This window comes from Hoplias malabaricus, chromosome 1, assembly GCF_029633855.1.
Source record: "Hoplias malabaricus isolate fHopMal1 chromosome 1, fHopMal1.hap1, whole genome shotgun sequence".
In the NCBI taxonomy this organism is placed as follows: domain Eukaryota; kingdom Metazoa; phylum Chordata; class Actinopteri; order Characiformes; family Erythrinidae; genus Hoplias; species Hoplias malabaricus.
In genome coordinates this window covers 74,869,689-74,895,208 of record NC_089800.1, presented here as the reverse complement: position 1 = coordinate 74,895,208, position 25,520 = coordinate 74,869,689, and the positions used below count along the sequence as shown (strand labels likewise).

General features: G+C 40.0%; 1 protein-coding gene across 2 annotated transcripts in view; it reads left to right on the top strand.

Moving 5' to 3' along the window:
- LOC136698494 (formin-like) overlaps positions 1-25,520 on the top strand; it is a 103,665-nt gene that overhangs the window by 35,989 nt on the left and 42,156 nt on the right. For both annotated transcript variants that reach the window (XM_066673428.1, XM_066673429.1), the window contains exons 6-10: positions 54-781; positions 5,981-6,122; positions 17,912-17,999; positions 24,114-24,175; positions 24,687-24,775. In XM_066673428.1, the coding sequence (XP_066529525.1) occupies positions 54-781; positions 5,981-6,122; positions 17,912-17,999; positions 24,114-24,175; positions 24,687-24,775 (1,109 nt within the window). The remainder of the gene's footprint in view (positions 1-53; positions 782-5,980; positions 6,123-17,911; positions 18,000-24,113; positions 24,176-24,686; positions 24,776-25,520) is intronic.

Below are 25,520 nucleotides of genomic sequence, written 5' to 3'. Positions count from 1 at the left end.
TTGTACCTTTAATGACACTTAACGAAATGTCGTTTCCACATGTGCAAATCCAGGAAGAATTTGGGCTCCAGATCTTCCAGCTGCGAGGAGAACATGCTGTGGCGGTTTCCCGACTGGAGGCAGTCATTGCCAAAATGCAGCAGGAGCAGCAGAGTGGCTCGTTGCCGGAGCGGAGGGGCATGCGGGAGGCTTGCGTCTCCACTGAAGATGACCTACCCCCAAAAACCTACCGCACTGTCTGTATCCAGACTGACCGTGAGACATTCATCAAAACGCCGCCGGATGGGGAGGGCCCCAAGCTGACCCCAAGCCCTAGTATCACTCTGCCCAAAAGACTTGACCTGGACTCTATCACCATGACCTTGGGTGTGACCCCTGGAGCTCCACCTCCTCCACCTCCGCCTGTGCCAGGCCAATCGTGTGCCTTGGGGGGTCTGCCTCCACCACCACCACCTCCACCTCCTCCTCCTCCACCACTTCCTGGATTCACAGCACCACCGCCTCCGCCCCCTTTGCCTGGAATTGGATCTGCACCACCTCCACCTCCACCTCCACCGCTCCCTGGAGCACCACCTCCTCCCCCACCACCTCCACCGGGCATGCCTGGGATGCCCCCTCCACCCCCACCCATGCCTGGGTCGGGTCCCCCACCTCCTCCACCTGCCTTCGGTGGCTTTGGCTTTGGACAAGTAGCAGATAAACCTCCTCGCAAGCCAGCAGTAGAGCCCACCTGTCCAATGAAGCCTCTCTACTGGACTAGGATTCAAATTCAAGATAACAAGTAAGCACACACAGCATATTCAAATTTTTTGTAGGGCAAGGTAATGTCATTTAAAAGGTATTACATAAGCCATTAGTCTCATCAGGATTCAGGAACCAATAAGCATTGTTTTTCCAAAACCTAGACAACTGGTGATTGGCTGTCTAAATTACATTGGGTGTGCATGTAATGTTCTATATATTCTGTTATGCTCTAAACCCTTGATTTAATTTTTGGACAAGTGGAGTTCGTGAGCATATACATTTCCAACAACTCACGCTCATTTCATTTAAAGGCAACATATTATACCCCTTTTCCACATGTTCCTATTAGTCTGAATGAAATGTCTGTGACAAACCTTTTTCAAAATACCACAAGGATCAAACATTACCACAGTGTTGTCCCCCTGTCTAACTGGATAGTTTCAGCACTTGTTCCTGTAAATGATAATGAGCCACTGCTCACTCCTCATACATCTATTTTGCAGCAACAAGAAGCAAGTTGCAGAAGCTCTAGTGTGTTGCTGTTTTAGCTCAGTTCTCGTCCTTCTCTAGGGGTGACACCCTTAATAATAGCAATAATATATTTTATTTGAAAAAGCGCCTTTCAAGGCACCCAAGGACACCACAATAAATAATAAAAGATAAACATTTTAGATTACATTACATTAGATTAGGTTCAACCTTATTGTCACTGTGCACAGCATGGGTACAGAGCCAATGAAAGTCTCCACATTTAACATGGAATCCTTTGTTTTAACTTAGGCAGCCCATGAAAAACTGTGAAAGTTTTATTTCACATTTGGTTGGTTTATAGAGTCTAGATCCGAAAATGATTGTTCGCATGCACTGAACAAGTGCTTTTTTTCCCCTCAAAGCAGCACTCACTTTTCATTTGTAATTGAAAAGTGTCTTGAAAAATCATTACTCAGGAATTGGTATCATTCATCCATTATCTGTAACTGCTAATTCAGGGTCACCGTGGGTCCAGAGCCTACCTGGAATCATTGGGCGCAAGGCAGGAATACATCCTGGAGGGGGCACCAGTCCTTCACAGGGCAACACAGACACACACACATTCACGGACACTTTTGAGTCACCAATCCACCTACTAATGTGTGTTTTTGGACTGTGGGAGGAAACCGGAGCACCCGCAGGAAACCCACGCGGACACAGGGAGAACACACCAACTCCTCACAGACAGTCACCCGCAGCGGGAATCAAACCCACAACCTCCAGGTCCCTGGAGCTGTGTGACTGCGACACTACCTGCTGCGCCACCGTGTCACCCAGAATTGGTATCATATATAATTAAATATTGCACATCATCTCGCCCTAGTTTTACTGTCTACAGTATGTCTACATTCAAACCCATTTTTCTGGGTTTTTTTTTTCTTAATATTTCATGTAAAAAAAAAAAGGCAATTTCTAAACCTTCTGCCCTCATACACCAGCTGTGGTGTATGCTCTCAACATTAGAGAGTGACAGCAGTGTTATACTGTAAAATAAAATCTCACACAGCAGTCGAAGGACTAGACCTGGAGATCACAGGTTCAAATCCAGGGGGTGCTTCAGATGTTCAATGGCAATTTTTTTTTACCCTGTTCGGCTGCCTTTGCATGCATATGTAATTGTGTGACATTCCATTCTTAATTCATAGGGTTTAAAATAATGTCAGCCCACCTTTTGCAGCTTCAACTCGTCTGGGAAGACTTTCCACAAGGTTTAGGAGTGTGTCATTCTTCTAGAAGCACATTTATGAGGTCAGACGAGGCCATGTTGGACGAGGCCTGGCTCATTGTCTCGGCTCTGATTCATTCCAAAGGTGTTCTATCAGGTTGAAGTCAGGACTCTGTGCAGGATGGTCAAGTTCTTCCACACCAAACTCGGTCGTCCATGTCTTTATGGACCTTGCTTTGTGCACTGGTGCACAGTCATGTTGGAACAGTAAGGGGGCGTCCCCAGATTGTTCCCACAAAGTTGGGAGCATTAAATTGTCCAGGATCTCTTGGTATTCTGAAGCATTAAAAGTTCCTTTCACTGGAACTAAGGTGCTGAGCCCCACTTCTAAAAGACAACCCCACACCATAATCCACCCTCCACCCAACTGTATACTTGACACAATGCAGTCAGACAAGTACTTCTGGTTACCACCAAACTCAGACTCATCCATCCGCCTACCACGTTGTGGCTGAGTAGCTGTCGTTCACAAATGTTTGTAGGTGCAGTCCGCATGCCTAGAGGCTTGGCTTTATACATCTGTGGCTTGGACGTGATTGGAACACCTGAAATCAATGATTTGGATGTGTGAGTGAATACTTCTGACAGTATTGTGGGTATATATTTTTATTACTTTGTCATGGCAGTGTATCAGAAACATGTCTGATTGATTCATTGATTGATAGATTTGTCTGTTTACACAGCTCTGAGTAACTCATATCATATTTAGACCATGCTCACCCGGTGTACTGTGAAAGTAGCTCTGGAGTCCAGGCTTAAAATCCCACACACACTTGCATCACTAGCTCTCCACACCTAGTTCTAGCAGTTATGAGGGAAATGGAGATTGAGCTGCTTGTTTTAAAGTGCCTGTGGTTTATACAGCTGGAGAGCTTGGAGTGCCAACTCAGGAGCTTTATGGCCTTGTATTACTGTAACGGGGATTAGTAAAGGATGTACAGTGGTGCTTCATAGTCCTCGCTCACTCCAGGAGCCTTGGGGGTAATTTAGATTTTCACGTTAGCTGTCAGTGCTACAGTAAACTTCTTAAACCGAGCTAAAGCCTCACAGCTCAGGAACCATGTCACACATTTATGACACCCCATGCCTTTAAGCGAGGCTCATCACTTTATTGTTTTTTTTATTTTTAACCACACGTTATCCTCTAAATGGATGGGAAATGCAGCCCATGGGGTTCAGAAGACTGAGGAGAGAATTCTGACCCTGCCTTTTATGGTAGCAACATTAAAGAGTATTGTTTTAAAAATGGTTATCTGCAAAGTAGCCGAAAAAGGGAAAATGCTAAAAAAATGTGTGAACATTGGCTTCCCTCCACCAACACACTTTCACCTGTTTTACTGCATTTACTTGTGGATGAAACAATAAGCTCCATTCGAGTTATTTAAAGCACAGGGCTAAATGTCAGGCAAATCATTACGCATTACATTCATTTGGCTTCTTTCAGGGAACGCAACACTGCTGCAGTAAGAGGCTCCCAAATGCTTCAGATTAGACTCTTTTGTTCTTAATTGAATCACTGGCAACACAGTTGATTGCTGTGGTATATTTATGCATGGACAATGGCTAGACACTTTTTTGTTTTTCTGAGAAACCTCATTTCTTGCTTGTAAAACCCTTCACTGAGTCTGGCAAATCATGCCAAAGTTCTGGTTAATGTTTTGGCAGCTAATTGTGTTTGGTAAATGATACACAGAAAAGTCAATGACAATGCCCAAGCTTAGAAAGAGGCATTGGACTTAATTTAACCCTGCTGTGATTAATACAGCCAATCATCATCAAGAAATAAGAACTATTCTTTGTACAAGGATCGCAACACCTCTCAGAGTATGTTCAGTCAAAGTAAATATTCTACATTTATGGGAACCCACCAAGTTCTTCCAACAGTTTTTAAAATGCTTGAGAAAGTACGTGTTCTCATGCTTGTAAAGAGTTTATTGTTTCTTAAGATATATAGGCATATACAAATAAAAATCACTTATTCAATGCATGTGCACATTACTTTAGGGCATCTAGAGGCTACAAACAAACACACTGTAAAACAAGAACACCCAGTATCAGTTTTTTTTTGTAGTCAAGCTCAGAAATATGGGATTTTAAACAAAAAAGTTTAAAACTGTAGATTGTCCTGCCTCTTTCTTGAACATCTCCAGTGACAACACTGGGTCAAATTCATGTGAGAGCACAAAGATTAGGACTAAAACAAACATAAATTTCATGGAGAAATAAGAATTCTGAGTAAAGTACGTGTAAAAACAAGAATGGAAAAAAGAGAATTGAGAAAAATGGGCTTAAAACCAGTTTGTGATCACTCACTCGTGTGGAAATGAGTTGTGGTTCATTCTCATTTAAGCAAACAGTCACTGAAACTGGCTCTTCTCATCAGGAGAAAAGGGTGCTGGGGTGTTAGATCCTTGTGGTATTTTAACCAAAGCAGATCACAGACATTTTACTTAAGACCTGAGGGAATTGTGGCACTTGTGGAAAAGGGGTATAATATGTCCCCTTTTATTAAATTCAAACTCTGGTCGTGCAGTTCATTAGAACAGTGCTGCTATTTGATCCCTGATGCACACCAAATAAGTGGCCTGAGCCTCCCTGAGGATGTCAAACTGCTTCCAAAGGACTCTAGTGTGGTTCATTTGAAATAACAAAAGCACTCGCACACCCACCCGTGAGTTATTGCTAGAATACAGGACAAATATAATATAAGACAAGCTTGGTTAAGTCCAGTCTAGTTAAATCTGCTTTATAACTTGGGACTTCTCATCCCATGTCTTTTGTTGAAACATTTTTGCTGCTTTAATCCAGACTAAGAAAACCAAACCAAGAGAACTAAACTCAGAAGAAGATTACCAGAATGCTCAAGGATCAGTTTGAGTCAAGCTAAAGTTAAATATAGAACATAAAGAAGTTAGATTTATGAAACCACACACTTAATTATAAGCCAGGGTCAGTATGTGTTAGCGTTTGGAGAAGAGCTACTGCATCATCTGAGGTTACTCTCCAATTTTAGGAAGATGGAGTGGAAAAGGAAGGTAGCAAAGGGAGTCACAAGGCAATGTTAGCCTCCCTCGCCCTTAGACCCGACAGCCTGTTTGTATTGTCCATGTTACTCAGCAACAGGCGAAATCAAATACCACTCATCCTTAATGACGCAGTAGTTTTGCAGGAGACAGTCGTTTTCGCAGACAAAAGCAGTGCTTCTGGAAGAACACTCAAGCCAAGATTGCATTTTATCAAAGCACTCGGGACAAATTTGAGTTTTTGTCTCTACTCTCACTTTCTTAAAAAACAGTTCCTCGTCTATCTTCAGAAAGCGCCAGTAAAACTTAGGCATAGCTGAGGTAAACGTTAGGAAAAATAAAGAGCCGAGACAGAACAATTTGCACTTGTATGTCTAGGGTATATTTTCATTATGTAAGTCTTTCTTGCTCTGAAATACAGCTTGCAGGCTGTTACAGTTGATGTGTTTTTTTTCAGTAATAACACTCTGTGGGGCTTATTGGAAGAGCCGGACATCGTTGACACAAAGGAGTTCGAGGAGCTTTTCTCCAAAGCCACGCTGCAGCCCAAGAAGAAGCCACTGTCAGACACTTATGAAAAGAAGGCCAAAGCTAAGAAGGTATGTCTGTGTCATTTATACCAGCATCCTCCCACTGCAAAACATCTGTGCCAAATTACAAGGTTCACATCTCTGCATACATCATTTTATAGTGAATTATTAGGCCAAGGGCTCACCATATTGGCTTGACCAAATGAATCAAATGACCCATGGTGTCAGCATGTGTGGGAGTGTCTTGTTGTGTAGGGCCTCCAGAAGACTTCTGTTCCAGTCTTTCATGTTCAATTCACTGAAAAGGACTATTTGGAATTAGAGAAACATAGAGACATTTTGCTTGGGCAATATTCTTCTTGTGGAGTGTCTGTTTATGGTTTCTGTAAATTATTTATGAGCTATGAATGTAGTTTTAGCAGCCGAAAAGCTGGCCTTTCTGGCTTTATCTATGAAGATTATCATTACTTCCAATAGTGGCTGGTGGAAAATATTCCCAATACAACGTAACTCCAAGGACACAAAAGGCCTGTAAAAATCAGTCATTTTTAACTGTTATTAAAAACAAATAAGTGAAGTAATAGATATGGAAAAGATCATAATTTGCAGCTCTGATATGCTCAGATTAAGGCACATTACATTATCTGACTGGTTCAGAAACATACACATAGGAATTTCTAGAGCACTGTCTATTGCTGGGTCATATTGTATCTAAATACAAAAAAAAAACTGGGCTCTGTGTGTGTTTGTGTCTGTTTGTTTCGGGACTGAGCTCTTTGACCTGTAGGTTCTTCACCATGTTGCAACAGGTAGTGTTACTGTCTCACAGCTCCAGGGACCTGGAGTTGCAGGTTCGAGCCCTGCTCTGGGTGACTGCCTGTGAGAAGTTTGGTGTGTTCACTTGTGTCTGCATGGGCTTCCTCCGGGTCCTCTGTTTTCCTCCCACTGTCCAAAAACACACGTTGGTAGGTAGATTGGCGACTCAAAATGAATGTGGGCGTGTGTGTTGCCTCACTATAGACTGGCCTCTTTACTTTTCCACTGACTGACTCTTTTTGGGGTAACAGATGAAGTGCCCTGAGGCACTTCTGACTCTGCTGACTGGTTAAATTCATGTTGACTATTTTTCCTTAGCAACCGTGTTTGATTAGATAAGACAAGATATCTTTATCTTTTATAACTTATATGGGCCGGACATGATTGATGGGAAAGCAGAGATAAAAAATAAAAATTAGTTAAAGCACTAAATAGCGGCAACTAGCTGTTGCGTCTGTGCGCGCCGCTGTTCTCCTGTCATTGAGCCAGCCCAGAGAGGGCGCCTAAAATTTCACCCTCTGCAGCAGGGCAGCCAATGTACACATTGCCATTGCCATAGCAAGATATATTAAAAGAAAGCTTCTTTTTCACAATATGTTTCATAAATTGCATTTTAGTTTGCACTTGGACCACTCATATGTCCAATATGTAGCTAATGATTAGAGAAAAATATTAATTTTATATGAAATATTTCATACCCTATTGCCTTCGACTGACCAGCCACCCATGTTACTTTATATGTCCTTACTGTTCTAATTTTGTATGTTGGGATCCGGTGCAACGCAGTTACTCACTAATGGGCCAGGTCACCCTTTTCTTTCTGGGGTTTCCCCCCAGTCGAGTTCCCAAGTTCCAGTATTCCCTGGTGTCCCTGGGGCTGAATCTGCCAGTGGTTCAGTTACAGAACAATTATTTATAACTAATGCTACTAGGGTTGCACTGTAATACTGAAATTATGCTGGTTTCAGCAGATATTTGTTTAAACATTTGCACTGGGCAGAGATTTAGACTTATCCATGTACAACAGTTTTTCTGCTTGTCCAGGTATTATGATTTTTATATTTTATATAAACATACATTTTTGTATCCACATCTTTGTCTTTGTTTGTGAATACATACAAAGAAATGATGTCAGATAATGACCTATGCCATCATCCATCTCAAACAGGCAGACTGTTGATATACCTGATGCACTGAATTATTCTGTTTCTCTGTGTTAAACATATATGAATGTGTCAGTCCCATAACTTTTACAGCTTCAAAGACAAAATGTAAAAATGTCACGTCGTGTTATAGGTTAATTTTCCAGTTAGATTTAACCTTTATTAACCTCTCTTCAGGTTACTTTAGTAGCTACTAGCTGTAGGGGTACAACATCGACAGTAATGGTCCCGTTCAGCAAGTCAGCACTTTGGTGTGGCGTCCAGGACGTTCAGCAGTCAGACTCTGGCCCAACTGGCCCTGTCTAGCCCTGCTTCAAATCCATACCCTGTCCCTCTTTGATCAATCAGTTTGGGCACCAAGTCGCCAGTGTGTGCATGTCTGGTCACTCTGAGCTCTGAGTGGCCTCATTTGATCTGATTTCAGATGGCTGTAGGGAACAGCTTTGCCAGCTGTCTAAAGCCATGTGGCCCCATAAGCTGAAAGTTGAGCATGTTTTTGACTCTGTAATTTTCTTGATTTTGTAAAGGTTCAGTACTTACTAGAAAGACTAGAAAATAGTTCAAGTATTCTGCCATTTACTAGAGCGTTTAGGGTGTACGTACACTTGGCCGGGTTGAAACTTATGCCAGAGTGTGCTTACATCATCAGAAAATGACTCTTATTTTGAATAAATGCATTTGTGCACAGCATAGTGTACTTCAGGATTATATTTTGTGGCTTTTGGAGTTGTTTTGTCAGCAGTGACCCTCTGCAATCTCCCATGCTTTATAGATTTAGCGCTTATGTGGCGGATAAATAGAGGCAATTATCTCAGTAAACACTACCAGCAAATCCTGCACCTGACAGTATATATATATATATATATATATATATGTCTGAGTAAACCAGAGTGTACCCTTTTGCTGCCATGTGTGTTCATGTTCTCGTTCAATGCCTGGGCATGATTAGTGCTCACAATGATATGTGAACTATGAACTCATGAACCATGTACTTTGGGGGTCAAACCTAGGAGGAAATTAATATGCAAGTCGGGTTAAAGGAACACTAGGTAAGATTTGAGTTTTTTTGCTTTTGAGGCTTGCCCATAGTGTAATTCATTTTTACAGCACTGTTTCAAATCAAGGGTTAGAGGGTGGAAGATGGGAAGTTACATAGTGCGGTTTCTGCAGTGCTGAGCTCAGAGAAGCAAAGCTAGAGGCTCTATGCTCTCTATTACAGGTCTGTGAAACGTCACATTTGATTTTTAAGCTGTAAGTTTAAGGTAAAAATGTTACGAAGTGTTTCTTTAAAGCTTTAAATATATATGTTTGTTTTGTTTTGTTTTAAATGGATGAGATCATGTGAAGCCGCTGGGTTTTTTTTTTTTTTTGTGAAAACCGCCAGAATGTGTACAAATGATTTCCGAATTATTACATCTATTTGTTTGTAATTTAACAAACAAAAATAAGCAAAGATGAGTGTGATTGGATCACATATTTACCCAGTGTATATATCACAGAGAGAGAGAAAGAAATTTGGGCCATGAAAATTCGGATGACACCATTATTAAGTTTCAACACTGTGTCCGGTAAAAGTGAGAAGACAGATGGTTATTGGCACGGGCGTCTTGGCAAAGTGGTGCAATTTCCAGAAGGTCAGCTAAACAAAAGTAACGTGTTTACATCTCTATCTTTTATCTGCGCCTGTTTACACTCCAAGGTACGAACGCTTTTCCTGATTCATCCTTCTGAGAAATCACACTCTCTTGCGGAGGCCAGGAAAGAAGGGGTTTAGGACAGAAGCATGGAGGAATTCAGGAGGAGGGGTAGCAGGGCCCAGCCAGTCAGCCACACTCAATTCCCCTGCGCTGGCCATCCGGAGAGTTCAATATAGAAGAAACTGACAAACCAATAGCAGTGCCCCAGGCCCTCCGATAGTGGTCAGACGAGTCTGGACCAGATCAATCATGGCCACGAGTCAACTGGCCAGCAGAGAGTGATGACAGTACAGGCGTGTTGATGTGCTTATGTGTGCCTCTTCTCAAAGCGTTGCCAGATTGGGCCTCTTGCCTTGGGGTGTGCGGCATTTTTGGGAGAGGTGAGGAAATGGTCTGTGGGTGTGTGGGTGTTTTGAGCCATACTGGCATTATGGAGATGAGGCTCTTGTGCATGCTTTCCTGAAAGTCTACGCACAAGCGCACTGGGTATGTGTTAATGTTTCCGCTCTCTCTATATCATGTACAAGGCAATGAGGTTGTGTACGCAATGTAGTTTAATCATTTAACCCAGAGGTATTCAATTAAATTTCAGAGAGGGCCAGCTGCTAAAAGTGCCTCTCAGCAAAAAAAAAAAAAAAAAAACCTTAAGAGATGTGCTATGTCTCATTCTGGCGGCTCCTCACATTGCTGCTCTTGATTAATGCCATGCTTTCGGAGCATGTAAGTCACACTAGTTTAGAACCCTCTGCAGGAAAATGTAACATAAACTGCTTTGTCTGTTCATCTTTAGAAGTTAAATTTTCACCTTTTCATATTTCAGGGCAAGCTATGAATATTATTCATTCTCATTGAGTTATAAATTAGCGACAGATCCAGAAAATTCAGGTCCGGAAAAAGTTCCACAATTTTGTGAAGCATGTTTAAATTTTAAGAACCCTTGGACATCTTTCTTCAATAATTAATAATTCATTATATATATATATATATATATATATATATATATATATATATATATATAGTGGAAAGTGGAGCCCAGTAGCAGAAATACCTAATTTGCCACTGTGTTTACACACTTACCTAGTGTTGTTTTAAGTTGTGAAAAATGTGTCCAAATGAATTCAATGAATGTGAGAATAATCTGGAATATTTTCAGTGATATTCTTATTGGAACATAGCAGGCCATGAATAAATTAATCATAAACAAAATATTTTAAATAATAACTAGAATCATTATCCTCAGACAGGTTTTGTGATTTTGCAAATTCTATGCTAAAAAAACCAACTCTTAACCCTGTTACTCATTTTAAGGCATTGTCAGAGGAGATATTATTCCTGACTCGGAGTACTACATTTGGATTTGTTATGTCCATGTAATAAAAATTTAAAAATCACCTATATTGTTTACATAGTACTTTTATAATGTTTCTAAATCATTTGTACGTGTTATTGTCCGAAAATGAATAATTCAAGAGGTTTAAGGGGTTAATATTGAAATCACCCTTAAAGTGTTCAAAACAGAGATGCGTGTCTCATCTCTGTACACAATTACATAAGGTAGGGGTGCGGGGGGCTAATTTGTATCATGTGTCCTTCTCCACACAATGTGTGTGTTCGTGGGGCCTTCTCTCTTTCTCCTGATTATCATATGAAAGAAGAGGAGATGACATGGAGCAAATGGAGCCTCTGTCATCTCAATCAGACCAATGGACCAAACCTAATTGCAGGCATGTGGCTCTGCTTGGGTCTTCAGTAGGGCTTGAAGGGGGAAAAAAATAAGTGCTGGTGGTTTAATGCTAATATGCAGTTGCCCTTTTGTGAAATATTCAAGCTGGTCTTCAAGACTTCTGTTAGTTGGGTAAACATTTATAACAGATGCTTTTTTGGCTACACAAATAAGAGATTTGTTAATGGTGTTAGTAGCAGTGATGGTAGCATGTAACTAGCATGTGGTTATTGCACTTGTAGTCCAGTATTTGACTCTCATTTTAGAGCAATGTTGTCTTCTGGCTCTGAACTTGGCAGCTTGCAAGCCATTTGGTAATGTACACCCTGGGTAATGAAGTGAGGGACAAGACAAACTCATACACCACAGTATACACCGTTCAAGCATAACATTGTGACCACCTTGTTGTTACACTCACTGTCCTTCATTCAATAATTCTGTTTACATCTGCAATTCCATAGACGTCTACTGATATTTCATTTACACTTACAGTAGATTTGAATGCATTATGAGTATCTTTATTTAAATACAAAATGTATTTCCCAATTTGAATAAGTATTTTCATGTTATCATGCAACAACTGTGTCAAAATGATCTAATATGCAGTGGCAGTCAAGTGACAATGCATTTGAAATGTACAAGAGGATCAGACACAGCAGTGCTGCTGGAATTTTTTAACACTGTGTCCACTCACTATTAGACACACCTACCTTGTTGATCTACCTTGTAGATGCAGAGTTTGTGTTGGTCGTCTTCTAGTCCTTCATCAGTAGACATACGGATATTTTTGAGGTTGGACTCTTCTCAGTCCAGTAGTGACACTGAGGGCTTTAAAAACTTCAGCAACACTGCTGTGTCTGATCCACTCCTATCAGCACAACACATGCTAATATACCACCACTATGTCAGTGTCACTGCAGCGCTGGGAATGGTCCTATGGGGGGTCCTGACCATAGAAGAACAGGGTGAAAGGGGGATAACAACGTATGCAGAGCAACAGTTGATTCCCCTGTGTAATTTTAGAACTACAAAGTGCTCCTGTATGGTCAGAGGAGCTGAGAGAATGGACACTACTACAAAAGTTCCAAAGTTCACTTTCTGCAGTGCTGAGCCCAGAGTAGCAATGACTCTATTGCTGGTCAGTGAAGCAGCACAATGATTTTGAAGCTCTAATTTAAAAAAAAAAAATTCTACCTAGTGTTCCTTTAAATTGATCTATTGTAAAGGGGATGTCTACAATTGTAAGGAGGCAAGTTGAACTTGTCTCTAAATATTTATTCACTGTTTGAATTACCACAAAAACTCATTTGTAAGTCGAGTTATTTACTTTCGGTAACGCAGAGCCGTCTCCTGAATTTGGAGACATTCCATCTTAAGTGATCAGAAACAGCAAATATAAGGCAATGTTACCCACCTATGGACCAGGAATAGAGCCAAATCCTCATCTTGGTTCATGGTTTTGAAGATTTGGAGTTCACGACATTTGTAAAAAACCTCCAGATGACATTTCTCTGCCATGAGCAAAGAGAGCGAGAGCCTAGCATACCAGACCCAGACAATATGTTTTTTTTTTTTGTTTTGTTTTGTTTATTTTACCCATTTACAGACAATGGAGATTTCTAAACACATAAGACTGGTTTCAAGTGAACGAGTGTGTATATGAATGAATGTCTGTGTGTGTGAGTGAATGTGTGTGTGCCCAGAAATGGAATGGTGCTCTGTCCTGGGTGAAACCCTAGTGCCCGATGCAGTCCTCCAGGTGGACGGTCGTTCCTGGTCGAGAGTACACTGTGCGCGTTTGGCTGCCGCTTCTCGCCAGTGTGTGTGTGTGGATTGAGTGTTCTGAGCGGTGTGGATTGTAAAGTGTCCTTGAGTATCTAGAAAGGCACTATATAAGTGTAACAATAGATAGATAGATAGATAGATAGATAGATAGATAGAGCACACAAACAGCCTGGAGAGCTAGCAAAAAAGTTGAACTTGATGCTGATACAGGTATTCACTTGTAAAATCTCCAAAGAAAGGCATAGGGCTGTGGAATAAAACTGCATCCTCTGACCACCATTGATCACCATTGAATTCCTCAAGCATGAAGTGGTGTTTGTGATCTATAAGTCATAGTACCTAACAAACTAGTACCTATCTAACTTATGGCCTGAGGCTAAATGCATGAATGCAATTCAGCAGTGTCCAAATGTGTAAAGGCTTCCTAAGATTAGAGGTTGTTGCTGCAGCAGAGGAGGTAAAACTATTAATGCTCAGAGGAAATTCCGGGTGAGCAGTTGTCTAAAGACTTGAGGTTAATTCCCCTATTTTCCTTGCAATGTAAAATCTCTATTTACAACATCAAGCAGTGCAGGCCTGGGCTTACTCTCTGTCTGAGAAAATGACCTGTATTGTACTTACAACGCCAGTCTTTTACACAGAAAACAGGAGAGCCAAGTGAACCAGTTAGCCATAACATTAAAGCCACTTGGCCCCTGATGAAGGACTAGAGGATGATTAACACAAACTGCAGCAGCAGATGAGTTACAGTCTCTGACTTTACATCTATAAGATGAACCAGCAAGGTAGGTGAGTCTAACAGAGTGGACAGTGTTTGGACACGGTGTTTAAAAACTCTAGCAGCACTGCTGTGTCTGATCCTCTGGTACCAGCACATCATACCTGCTCTGTGGTGGTTCTGTGGAGGTCCTGACCATAGAAGAACAGGATGAAAGAAAGAAAGGGCTAACTATGACTGCAGAAAAACAGTTGGAGTATAGGATGTAACTGTAGAATTACACAGTGAGTGAGTGTAGGAGCTGGCTTTAATGTTATGGCTGATCAGGGAATATGACTGTTGGTACTCCACATGAAGCACTACTTTAGGGAACATCTTGAAAGGGTCTGTCCCTTTTCACTCAGCGTTTTTTTTTAAAAATGATGAGATACATTATACATCATTAAAGAAAAATATGTGCCACTCTGTCGCTGTCTTCGTCTCTCCCCCAGCACGGGCCTGTAATATGCGGCCTAATGCATAAACATTGCACAGTAATTTTAGTCGCCAGATGAATCACATTTAATACGTAGTTTGTATAGCGGTAATACTGCTCAAACAAACTGACATTTAAATTGGTCCTGACTCAGAAGTTCTGGAATGACTTACAGGCCCCAGCACCTTGTGTTTACAGAGCAGCTATTTTTGGATGGGGTTTGACGCCTTTGTAGGTTGAGAATGCAATAATCTCTGTAGTCCTGGGTCATGCCACTGTCGGTCATAAACCTTGGCATCCCATATTTGTGCTTTGCCAATGTGGCATATTTCTGTGAAGGTCTTATCAAAGGATTTGCCCTGAAGCTGTTTTGCAATAGTCACAGTATTACAAAATACAGAAACAAAGAGATGTGGGTTCAGTCCTCATCTCGGGTGAGGATTTGGGTGTTTTCTCCCCATTTCTGTGTGGGTTCCCTCCAGGTGCTCTGGCTTCCTCCCACAATCACAGAGAACTTGTTTGTAGGTGGTTTGGCTGTGTCAAATGATGCCGTTATATTTGTGCCATAATTCTGCACCAGCGTTTGTGTTGAGAACTAGAAGTTTTTTTGCATGCACAAGAGCTTAATATTGTAGACAAACTAGTCATGCATGCATTTACTGAAAAACAATTAATGGGTTACTGGAATTAAAATACACACACACACACACACACACATATATATATACAGGAGTTTGGTGTGTTCTCCCCATGTCCGCATGGGTTTCCTCCGGGTGCTCCGGTTTCCTCCCACAGTCCAAAAACACACGTTGGTAGGTGGATTGGCGACTCAAAAGTGTCCGTAGGTGTGAGTGTGTGAGTGAATGTGTGTGTTTGTGTCTGTGTTGCCCCCTCCAGGGTGTGTTCCTGCCTTGCGCCCAATGATTCCAGGTAGGCTCTGGACCCACCGCGTCCCTGAACCGGATAAGCGGTTACAGACAATGAATGAATTAATATATATATATATACATAATGTGTGTGTGTGAGGAGTTTGGGGTGTTCTCTCTGTGTCCGCATGGGTTTCCTCCCAGGGTCCAAAACACACGTTGTTAGGTGGACTGGTGACTCAAAAGCGTTCATAGGTATGAGTGTGTAAGTGAATGTGTGAGTGTGTATCATCCTGCGAAGGACTGGACCCCCCTCCAGGGTGTGTTCCCGATGCCCAGTGATTCCTGGTAGCCTCTGGACCCACCACAGCTCTGAACTAGATAAGAACTTACAGACAATGAATGAAGGAAAGAAATAAATATATAATAACAATTGTCATTTTAACAGTTACCATAATATGACAAAAGATCAAATGAATGTTTGAATTGTGAATTACAATTATACTTTACACAAAAAATGATTTAAAACTTATTTGTAAACCTAATAATTTAGAAAAAAATTAGATCCCATTCCCTCCATCTATTATCCATTCTTCTGTTCTTTCTGTTTAAAGTATTGTTAGTCTGCAACAGCCTGTTCACTACTGATGCATTAGCTGCGTTAGGCACCAGTGCTAATTGGTGGCCCCTCTCAGCCACCGCACGTTGCCGAAGTTTTAAGGCTGGTTAGCTTTTAACGCTGCAGTTCATTAGAGGTGTTAAGAGAGGCTCTCCCTCTGTCGCAGTGTCTGTGGGACGGGAGGCCAGGGGAGATCCCCAGCAACATTAATAATGAATGCAGAAGCAGCATGCCTCCTTTGCTGGCTGTAACGCAATACTCACATCTAAAGAGCCTTCGCACCGGTTCCCACTGAACACCTCAGTAGCTCAGTGCCTGTAAGGGTGCTCAGCGGCTACCTAATGAAGAAGTCAGAGACATTAACTTTTAGAGTGGGGCTTTAACTTGCCAAGAACTGTTTTGCCCTTTATGAGGATATTCAGTCATATGTAATTGTGAACATGTGTAGGTGGAAATAAAAAGCCTGTGAATTTATTGTTTGTTATAAAATCTCGTAGCCTGCTCGTCCAGGGTTGAAAGATGTCCTTTTATGGTTCCATTTTTCTCTCTTTTTTTTTTTTTTTTTTATTATTTTTAATTTTTCAACTGCATTCTAGTTAGGACTGTATCACATATTAGTTTATATATCTCCATGTGTGGGATACATTATACACTATATATACCACCAACAGTTTCTGGACACCTGTTCATCCAGGGGTTTATTCCCCTTTGCTACAATAACAGCTTGGACTTTTCAGGGAAGGATTGAAAGCATTCAGCCCTAAATGCACTGGTAGTGATGTTGGGTGATTAGATTTGGATCTCACAACTCATCCCAGAGTGGTTCTTTTGCTCCAGAACCCAGTGAGTGTGGTCATTGTATGGCTATTGCTAATGTTTGCCATTGAGAATAGTGACCCTATACACGGTTGCTCTAGAGCATTTAATTTCATTCCATTCTCCTCTGTGGAACTGTGAATGCACAATTGGAAGTCTGTATGCACAGTGGATGCACCTCATAAGCAAACCTTTGGAGATATACAGTGTTAAAATACACACTTTTAATCATGGTCCCTATGTTCTAATATATGTGCTGCAGTCTTAATTCATTCTGAAATATAAATGAACAATTTAGGTCGCTACTGCATACTCTATGAATAACATAACTACATAAAGTGCATCTTAGATGTATAAGCTTCTCAAACTTCAAACAAGACCCGCACCACCACCTCATTTGTGTTAGCAGTAAAACAGAAGATAAAGGCTGTGCCATCCCAGCTTTCTCACTTTTCTCCAGCAGAGCAAACAGGAGTGAGATAACTGACACATATGCTACAACGCCTGTGCTGTGCTGCACAGTTAAGACAAATAAAAGCAGAGCAATAAAATCTGAATTCACATGTCGGTGTTTATTTTTGTCACCAACTCAGTAGGGTTAGCATATACCATACCACTAGAACATGTTCTTTACATTTGATTTTAGGGACCCCCCAAAAAAAGTTATTTTGTGGTTTCAGGGGTGTAAAAGGTAAATTTCTCATCTTGTAGACCTAGGGTATATAGGAATAACAATAATACTAATTGATTTCCCCTAAAAAGCAGAGTACACAGACATCACAAACACAACGTTTCCTTCACTGCAACTTCAAATTGTTTTTAAAAAAATAAAAACAGTAGAAGAGTTTAATAGACGTTTCCTATTTCCCGGGGGTACCCTCTGGCGTTCACAGTGCTTTGCAGGAATGTAATTATTGCGAAAATATTAATGATATAAATATCTTTTTTTTCTTTTTCTATTTTAATATGAAATTCATTGTCATATAGAAACTCAAAAGGAATTCATAAGCTGAATTGAATCCATTGTTGTCCTGCATTGCTCCCAGCTGCAGAACAGTACAACAGCAGATATGAAGATGGAGTACTATTAAGAAGAGGATTGAAACTATTAAAAGTTATTTGTGTCTGTTATATTTTCTATTGCTGGCTGAATTTTGGTGTATATTTGCTTTCCTTTTAGATTATAAAACTGCTGGATGGGAAGCGTTCTCAAGCAGTAGGAATTCTAATATCCAGCCTTCACCTGGAAATGAAAGATATACAGCAAGGTGAGAATCGCTTCTTCACCCCTCCTATTCAACCCATTCACCATTTCCCGGCTTTCTTAACTGCCCCACTCCCTCATTTAATTGCATACGGACAGACTTAAATTGCTCTCGGTGTGCTTGATAACTCACAGATGGTCTCAGTTATTTTTAGAGGGAGAATATGTGAACGATGCCTAACTGTAATTTTCCCTCTTTCATCGATGTCTCTCTTGATTTGCTTCCAGTTGGCCTTTTTTTTTTTACGAATTTCCTGCGTCTGTGGTGAACAATGCTTGTGTTTGAGCGAAACACGTTAATTGTGTGGGTGTGTATTTGGGGGGCTTCACTGAGTAAGTTTGCATGCATTGCAGAAATGATCTTAATGACTCTAGCTATTATGCATTTCCTTTTCTTGTTGAAATTCAGAGGCAGAAAATGTCTCCCTGGAAAGAGAGACGGAATGAGAGTGTGACTATAGCAGGGATGCAGGTTTAATTTGAACAATGACTGATGACAAACCCTTTTGTCTTCAAAATGAACCTGTACAAAGAAAAGTCAACAGTGAAAACTGAACTGAAAATCTGTGTTCATTTGTTTCACTCGTGTGACCTTTGGACCTTCATCTTTGAGGAAATTTGGTAAATGGCCCTTAGATTCCTACTTGAGTACCTCATTAATACACAATTTATTCTGTAAAAATGGGTGTGGTGAAATAGTTTTGCTCTGTATATATTTAGCTGTGTGATCACAAAAACATCACAGTTTCATTTCAACTGAAGGGCTGGAAATAATGATTCTTCAGTAGGATCCAAAATGTTGAGAAAATGAAAGGAGAAATAAAATAGTCTACTGAATGTTCTGTTATTTCTACATTCTACATTTATGTTACCCACTCCCAACTAGCTCCAGTTGGTGCTAGCTTTCTCTAATTGTACTTCAATAACTCTCAAATGCTGTCACTTTCTCTCTGATAACATGGACAAATTAGTTTTCATCATCAAGGCACATAGACTGTGATACTCTTACTCAAGCATCCTCTAAATCAGAGGTCTGGCAGTTTTTAGACACAGCTTCTCTCATCTCCTTGAGTGCGGACAGTCAGCAAGATTGTGTGCCTCCACAGCTGTTTCAAGGTCACCAAGGAGAGGAGGAATATCGATAAGGTCAGGCGTGGTGGTGCAAGGGACCAAGGAGTTGGATGTAAATGCAAAGATGTGTTAATAATATTAGAATAAAAAGAAAACCACAGAAAGAAAACTGACAAGTGACTAACCACTAAGAAAGAGAACAAATATAATAATAAACCAGAAAAACAGGAAATAGTAATATACCAAATTAATGTAACCTAACCTTAAAGCCAATAACAAAGAACTACGGACAGAAAAACTAAGAAATTAAATTCAACAAAGACATGAGCAACAGAGAATCTGAAGCCAAGAAGAGACAGAGAAACATCTAAAAATAGGCACAAAGACGTGACTAAAACTAACAACGGAACTCACTAAAAAGGAACCAAGGGGAATGTAGACTCTAATATAAAACAAATACCAAAGAGGTCACAGAAAGGCAGAGACCAGAACTAGGTAAGAAACAGAAGGCAAGACAAATATAAGAAAGAGGTACACTAGCGGGTAAATGTGACACAGCATAGGCAACAGAATAAAATATAGACAAAGATTAATGTAGAGAAACACCTGTGAAATGCTGAGGCAACACAATATGAAAAGCAGGAAAACCAGCACAGATATGCAATAAGAGCAACACCACAAATGACCCACAGACACAATGGACCAGGCTTTTAAATACAGACTAACATTCAACACCTGGAGCAATCACATGAGGAAGGAGGCGTGGCTAGGACAGGTAGATTAGCATGTGGACAAAATGTAAACAGAACTCACATGGGAGACATGGACAGAGAAGCACAAAGGAAAAGGTGTGATAAGGGGAAAACAACCCAAGAACTGAAGCACAAACAGAAAAACAAGACAGAAGCAAGGAGGAGGAGGGGCCATCTGTGACATATAGGGAAAACCTTTTAAAGTAACTTTTAAAGTAGGGATGGGTGGTATGCTCATTTTTCATTCCATCATACCATGTCAAAATATTAAAATTGTATACGTTATTAATCTGGTGTAGAATGTTGGTGCACTGTCAGGCTGTGGAGCTTCATATCTGTGAGCGTGTGTCGAGTGAAGGGTTTTCAGCGATGTGCAGTTCAAATCAACACGTCCTGGCAGTGCACACCGACACGTGTTGACGGTAAAACAATAAAAGTGAAGGGCCTTCTGAGTATTTTGCCTGTTTTCAGATTCATTCCAAACCCAAACTCAACGCTAAACACACAACTGCAGTCAGTGGGCTCCCACAGCGCCTCCTCCCTGTGGCTCTCTTAAATGCACATGAATGAACTCTGGCATTGTACTTAAAGACAGAACAGAAATTTGACACACCACACACACCGTAATTTTGAAATACCGCCCTCAGATTTTGAGCTACCATCATTTTCCTGCCTCTGTAACAGGTTGTGACTTTTAAAAAGAAAATGATAACAGAACTTTGTTTTCCAACAGTTGTCCACAGTGGTCAAGAAGTTATTTATTTGTTGGTAAAGTTTTGCTGATTTGCGTCTTTCTCATAAATGAGAGTAAAGGAAAAGCAAGAGCTGTAGAAGCAAAGGGACAGAGCGAGTGTTGAATGCTCTGTGTGTTTAGATTGGTTGGAGACAGTCAGTGCCTGCCTGTCTGCGCATGTGGCTAACTGTGATCTGTTTATTTGAGCCAGTGACACAGTCCACATCCCAAATGGGAGTGATCTGATAATGTTCGGAGTGTGTACAACTCCACAAACAGAGAATACACACAAACACACACCCACAACACATACGCACACATGCCTGGCACCTTTGGTTATTGCTGCCATAGCTCTCTCTCTCTCTTTCACTTTCTATCTCTCTCTCAGCATGTGTGAACCTCTTAATGGCAGGTTTGGGAGAAGTGCAGAGCCTTTGAGTGTCACAGTATAGGAGAGACCTTTAATAAGCACTTCTGAGGGACTGCCAGCTCTCAGAGCTGCTTGCCACTTTGTTGGCAAATTAAAAAGCCATGGTACGTATAATGCAATTACAGCCACTTGGGAAAAGGCGATAGTGAGAGGGAGAGAGAGACTGACTCTAATGAAACACTGAGTAGTAACCTGTTATATTTACTCTGTTGCTTCTACTAAAGCAACATTTTAATGAATTGGTGCTTTTGAGGTGTTAACATTAATTTTCCTTGAGTATATTTGTAAGGAAAGTCATTTTCCCCTTTAGCTTCATTTTAGCAATTATTTTTTATTTTTTTACTTTTTTGTTTTAATACAATTTTTTTAATTTACTTTGTTTTGCTGGTGGCAGCACCAGGACGACTTTGTTACTACTCACATCATTCACTAAACCTGTAACTATGAACTCTAACTCCAGAGTATCAGGTATGGAGATGTTCTGGAGACGTTATTTTGACATGTAACACACAGCAGGAGATTTTCTGAGTCAGTCGTGTTCTTGCTGCTGAAAATGCTCTGGCTTTAGGCTTGGAGTTGTGCCTGTGCAGCCTATGGTCCTTCTCCGGATCCGGATCATTAGCGACTCTGTTCACACAAGCTCACTTTGACTATATCTGGAGATTTTATTAAGACACTGGCAGGAACAATTCCGGGTAAAGGGACAAATGTTACAGGTGTTCAAACATGCAGGTCTTCTGGGTAAACTCCAAAAGGTAGAAAGAACCCCAAAAGAGGAAGGATAGCGCTTAACAAAAAAAAGAACAAGTGCGGTACGGTGGCGCCACAGTCCAAAAAGGCAAGGCAAGTTTATTTATAGAGCTCCTTTCATATAAGGGCAATTCAAAATGCTTTACAGAGTCAAAAAAACAAAACAGTAAAAAACTATTAATAAACTATAATAAACACATGTTGGTAGGGGGATTGGCAACCCAAAATAGTCTCCGGACTCACCGCGACCTGAAACTGGATAAGGGTTACAAACGAATGAATGAATGAATGAATGAATGAATGAATGAAAAACAAACAAAAGCTAGATTGGTATAAACGTTGTATTTGGTGTATTTCAGTTTATAAAATAAGATCTAGTAGTACGTTTCCTCTGTATGAATCCTTAGATACCCAGGGAATGGTGGTGTCTCAGTAATGTAACAGCAATGTCACCTAGCATAGTCTGCTAAGTCTTTTGTTGTGGGTTTTTAGCATTTTGAAACTTATTTGAAGAAGTTAACTTATTTATATGCAAATTGTTTTCTAACATTATATTTTCTTTGGAATCAATTTTAATGTATAAATAAGTATGAATTTGCCTGATTTAAAGGCAATGATATATTTTAAATGTCCAATCCATATCTACTGTCCAACCTGTATAGTATCTGTGTTCTTTGGTGTCATTTTAAACACAGGCCCTTTTAGCTTTATAAATCATATCAGAAATTTGAATAAACTATGTTTGTTTTGGATGTTGGGGTTGATATTGAGGTCACTGTAACATGCAATTTTCTATTTCTCAAATGATTAGCCATGGCTGCTCATTCTACCTTGTCTAGGAAGAGAGAGAGAGTTTGGAAACGAGCATTATTAGAACCGCATTGACCACTGTGGATTTATAACCCACACACATACACACAAACTCTAAGCCTTCACTCAGTGAGGGGCTAATAGAAGGAAACCAAGCAAGGTGGCAGTTGCTGGTGGCCTTTGATCTGAGAGTGTGGAAAAATTTCCAGAACACGTCACACCTTTGAACCCACACACACTTGAACTCACACACACCATCTACACCTTTGCATGATTGATCAGAAGCTCTGTGTGCTATGCAAAAATTCGTTTTAACACCACTTGGAAGGAGGCTGTTCCAGAAATGCTTCCCTAATCCGTCAGTGAAACTGCTGGCAAATAACGAAGGTCAGCAGTGAAAAGCAGAGAGTCCGAGTCTTATTTGGAAGACACTAGTGTCTGCAGAGTGAAGCCAGAAAGCCCTATCGGCCTGCTGAAATGTCTCTGTGTAAAATCACAGTGCAACTTTTTGGCCTCTTTGTCCGTAGGCTACGGAATCGTGATATACTGGACAGAGGGAAGGCATGCAGGCCAAAGGTTCTCTTCTCTCTGCTCTCCTGTCTTCTCTCTTCTTTGCTGGGCAGTCAGTGCAGATGATTGCTGAGTGGGTCTCAAGGTTAAGCAAGTACAGACTTTTGGCTGTGACCCATGACCTAGAGGCTTAATCCACTATGTGTGGGTTTCTTTGTCTGGAGCAGAAAGAGCAAATCAGGAATACTCAAAAAGTCTATACATTCAGTCATTCTTGACAAAGCACTTTAACCCCATTTTTTTAAAAACACTTTGTGGTTTTGAATAATAATTTTATATGTGAGCAACATCCTGTATTTATATAGACAACCAGCACATCTCCAGTGAAAACATAAACTTTGGCTCTAGCAACCACTGTTAAGGAAGAGTTAAGTTGAAAGAGGCGCTAGTTATGAGTCATTAAAAATTCTGGCAATTCAAGGCAAAAAAAAAAACAGTTAATTCAATACAATCTGTGTTGTTTTTGTTGTGAATATGGAGAAACATCTGGGTACTGCCATAATAAAAAATTGAAAATGAGTTTTTTATGCAAAACAAATGAACATCAAAATCAAACTTGTTTATCTGCACCAACTAGCTTTGATACATTTTACCCCTTGTTTGTTTGTGGCCTCCTCAAAATGTCCTTATGTTGTTGTTGTTGTTGTATTTAAAAAAAATTGGTCCTATTTAAACCACAGTACTCAGTAAGTTTGTCCACCTGCAATATTAATATGGAGTGTTGGATTTCAATGTTTGGATTCAATTCAACAGTCTATTGAACTCACCCTTTGATGCAGCAGTACTGTGAAGTTATTGGCATTGTGTTTCCAAGTGTACGCATTATAAGCACTGCCATCCCATAAATCCAGGTATAAACAGGCTCATGAAACAGTACAGCGTGTAAATATTTCAGGAGAAAACGTGCATGCTTTTCAAAACAAAAGCTAGCATTAATGAGTACAGCATGTTTTCTGTGTATTTTTGTACAAGAGCTGCTAATAAACTAATTTACTGTTGCAGCTGTTCTTACTGTGGACAACTCTGTGGTGGATCTGGAGACCATTGAGGCTTTATATGAAAATGTAAGTAATTATTTTAAAATTCGATACCTGTCAAGTTTTCAGGCAGGTTCCTACATTTCTTTTAGAGAGTGTATGTGCTTTAAATTCTATCTGCTTATAAATACTTCCGGCTTGATGCCGTTTATAGAAATCTAAAAATCATAATTTATTTTTATTTTGTTTGTTTTAAATATATATATATATATATATATATTTTAATGCTGTAGGTGTGTATATATACAGGGTGAGTCAAAAGTCAAAGGACACCCTTTTATTTGTTTGATATGCTACATGACCACTTTTCCACTGGAAAAACTTATCCTTGATCCAATAAAGCAGCTTTCAAGATGGCCGCCATGTTCCAGACATAGTCTAAAAGATAGGCCCTGTCACACTTTACTTGCTGGTGTATTCAGATAAAAGGGTTTCCTGCGACTTTTCACTCACTCTGTGTGTGTGTGTGTGTGTGTGTGTGTGTGTGTGTGTGTGTATAACACGTGTTTTGTCTATAATCTATCTGAATTGATTTCAGAGAGCTCAGAGTGATGAACTTGAGAAGATCAAGAAACATCATGAGACATCTAAAGAAGACGAACTGAAGCTTCTGGACAAGCCTGAACAGTATATATCTATCATATACCTGAATATATAACCTATATTACAGAGTATTTTATAAAAAAAATAAGCTATTTATAAGATTAATATCAAAATGAATATGAAACATATAACATGTAATATATTATGGAATTAAAAATTCAAACATTCTCCTGCCCTTTTGACATTTTATAGTAACGGTTGCATAGTATTAAAAATGACATTTGTCAAAAAAAATAATAATAAAAGAAAAAACAACACCTTAATAATACAGCATTAATACACTATATTCATGATTAATAACAACTAAATTACCATGTTTAGATGATCTAAACCCAAACTCACCCATACCTTTCGTTACAATATTATCCCCAAGAACAGAACAAATTGATGGAAATGCTTTTGCAGCACTTTTTCCTTGATGCAACTCTTAAGGAATGAATGGACCAATAGAAATGCTCCAAAATTTCTCTGAATTATTTATTTTTAACCATGACCTCCTTTCTCCTATAAAGTTACAGTCTTGGAGATACATGTTTTTCTTTGAACCTGGATGATAAATACATATATATATATATTAGAAGTAGACACAATTAGCTGCGTACTTTAAACAATTTCTTACATAATTTTCCTACATTTACTTTTATGTTTTTGTTTATGGTCTTTATCTATATTCACCGTAATCCTGCAAAATCTTTATTTTCTTCATGTGTCACAGTTGGAGTCTGTGAATTGCTGAGCCTTACTGTGGAACAAAGCATTTTTCAGGAGA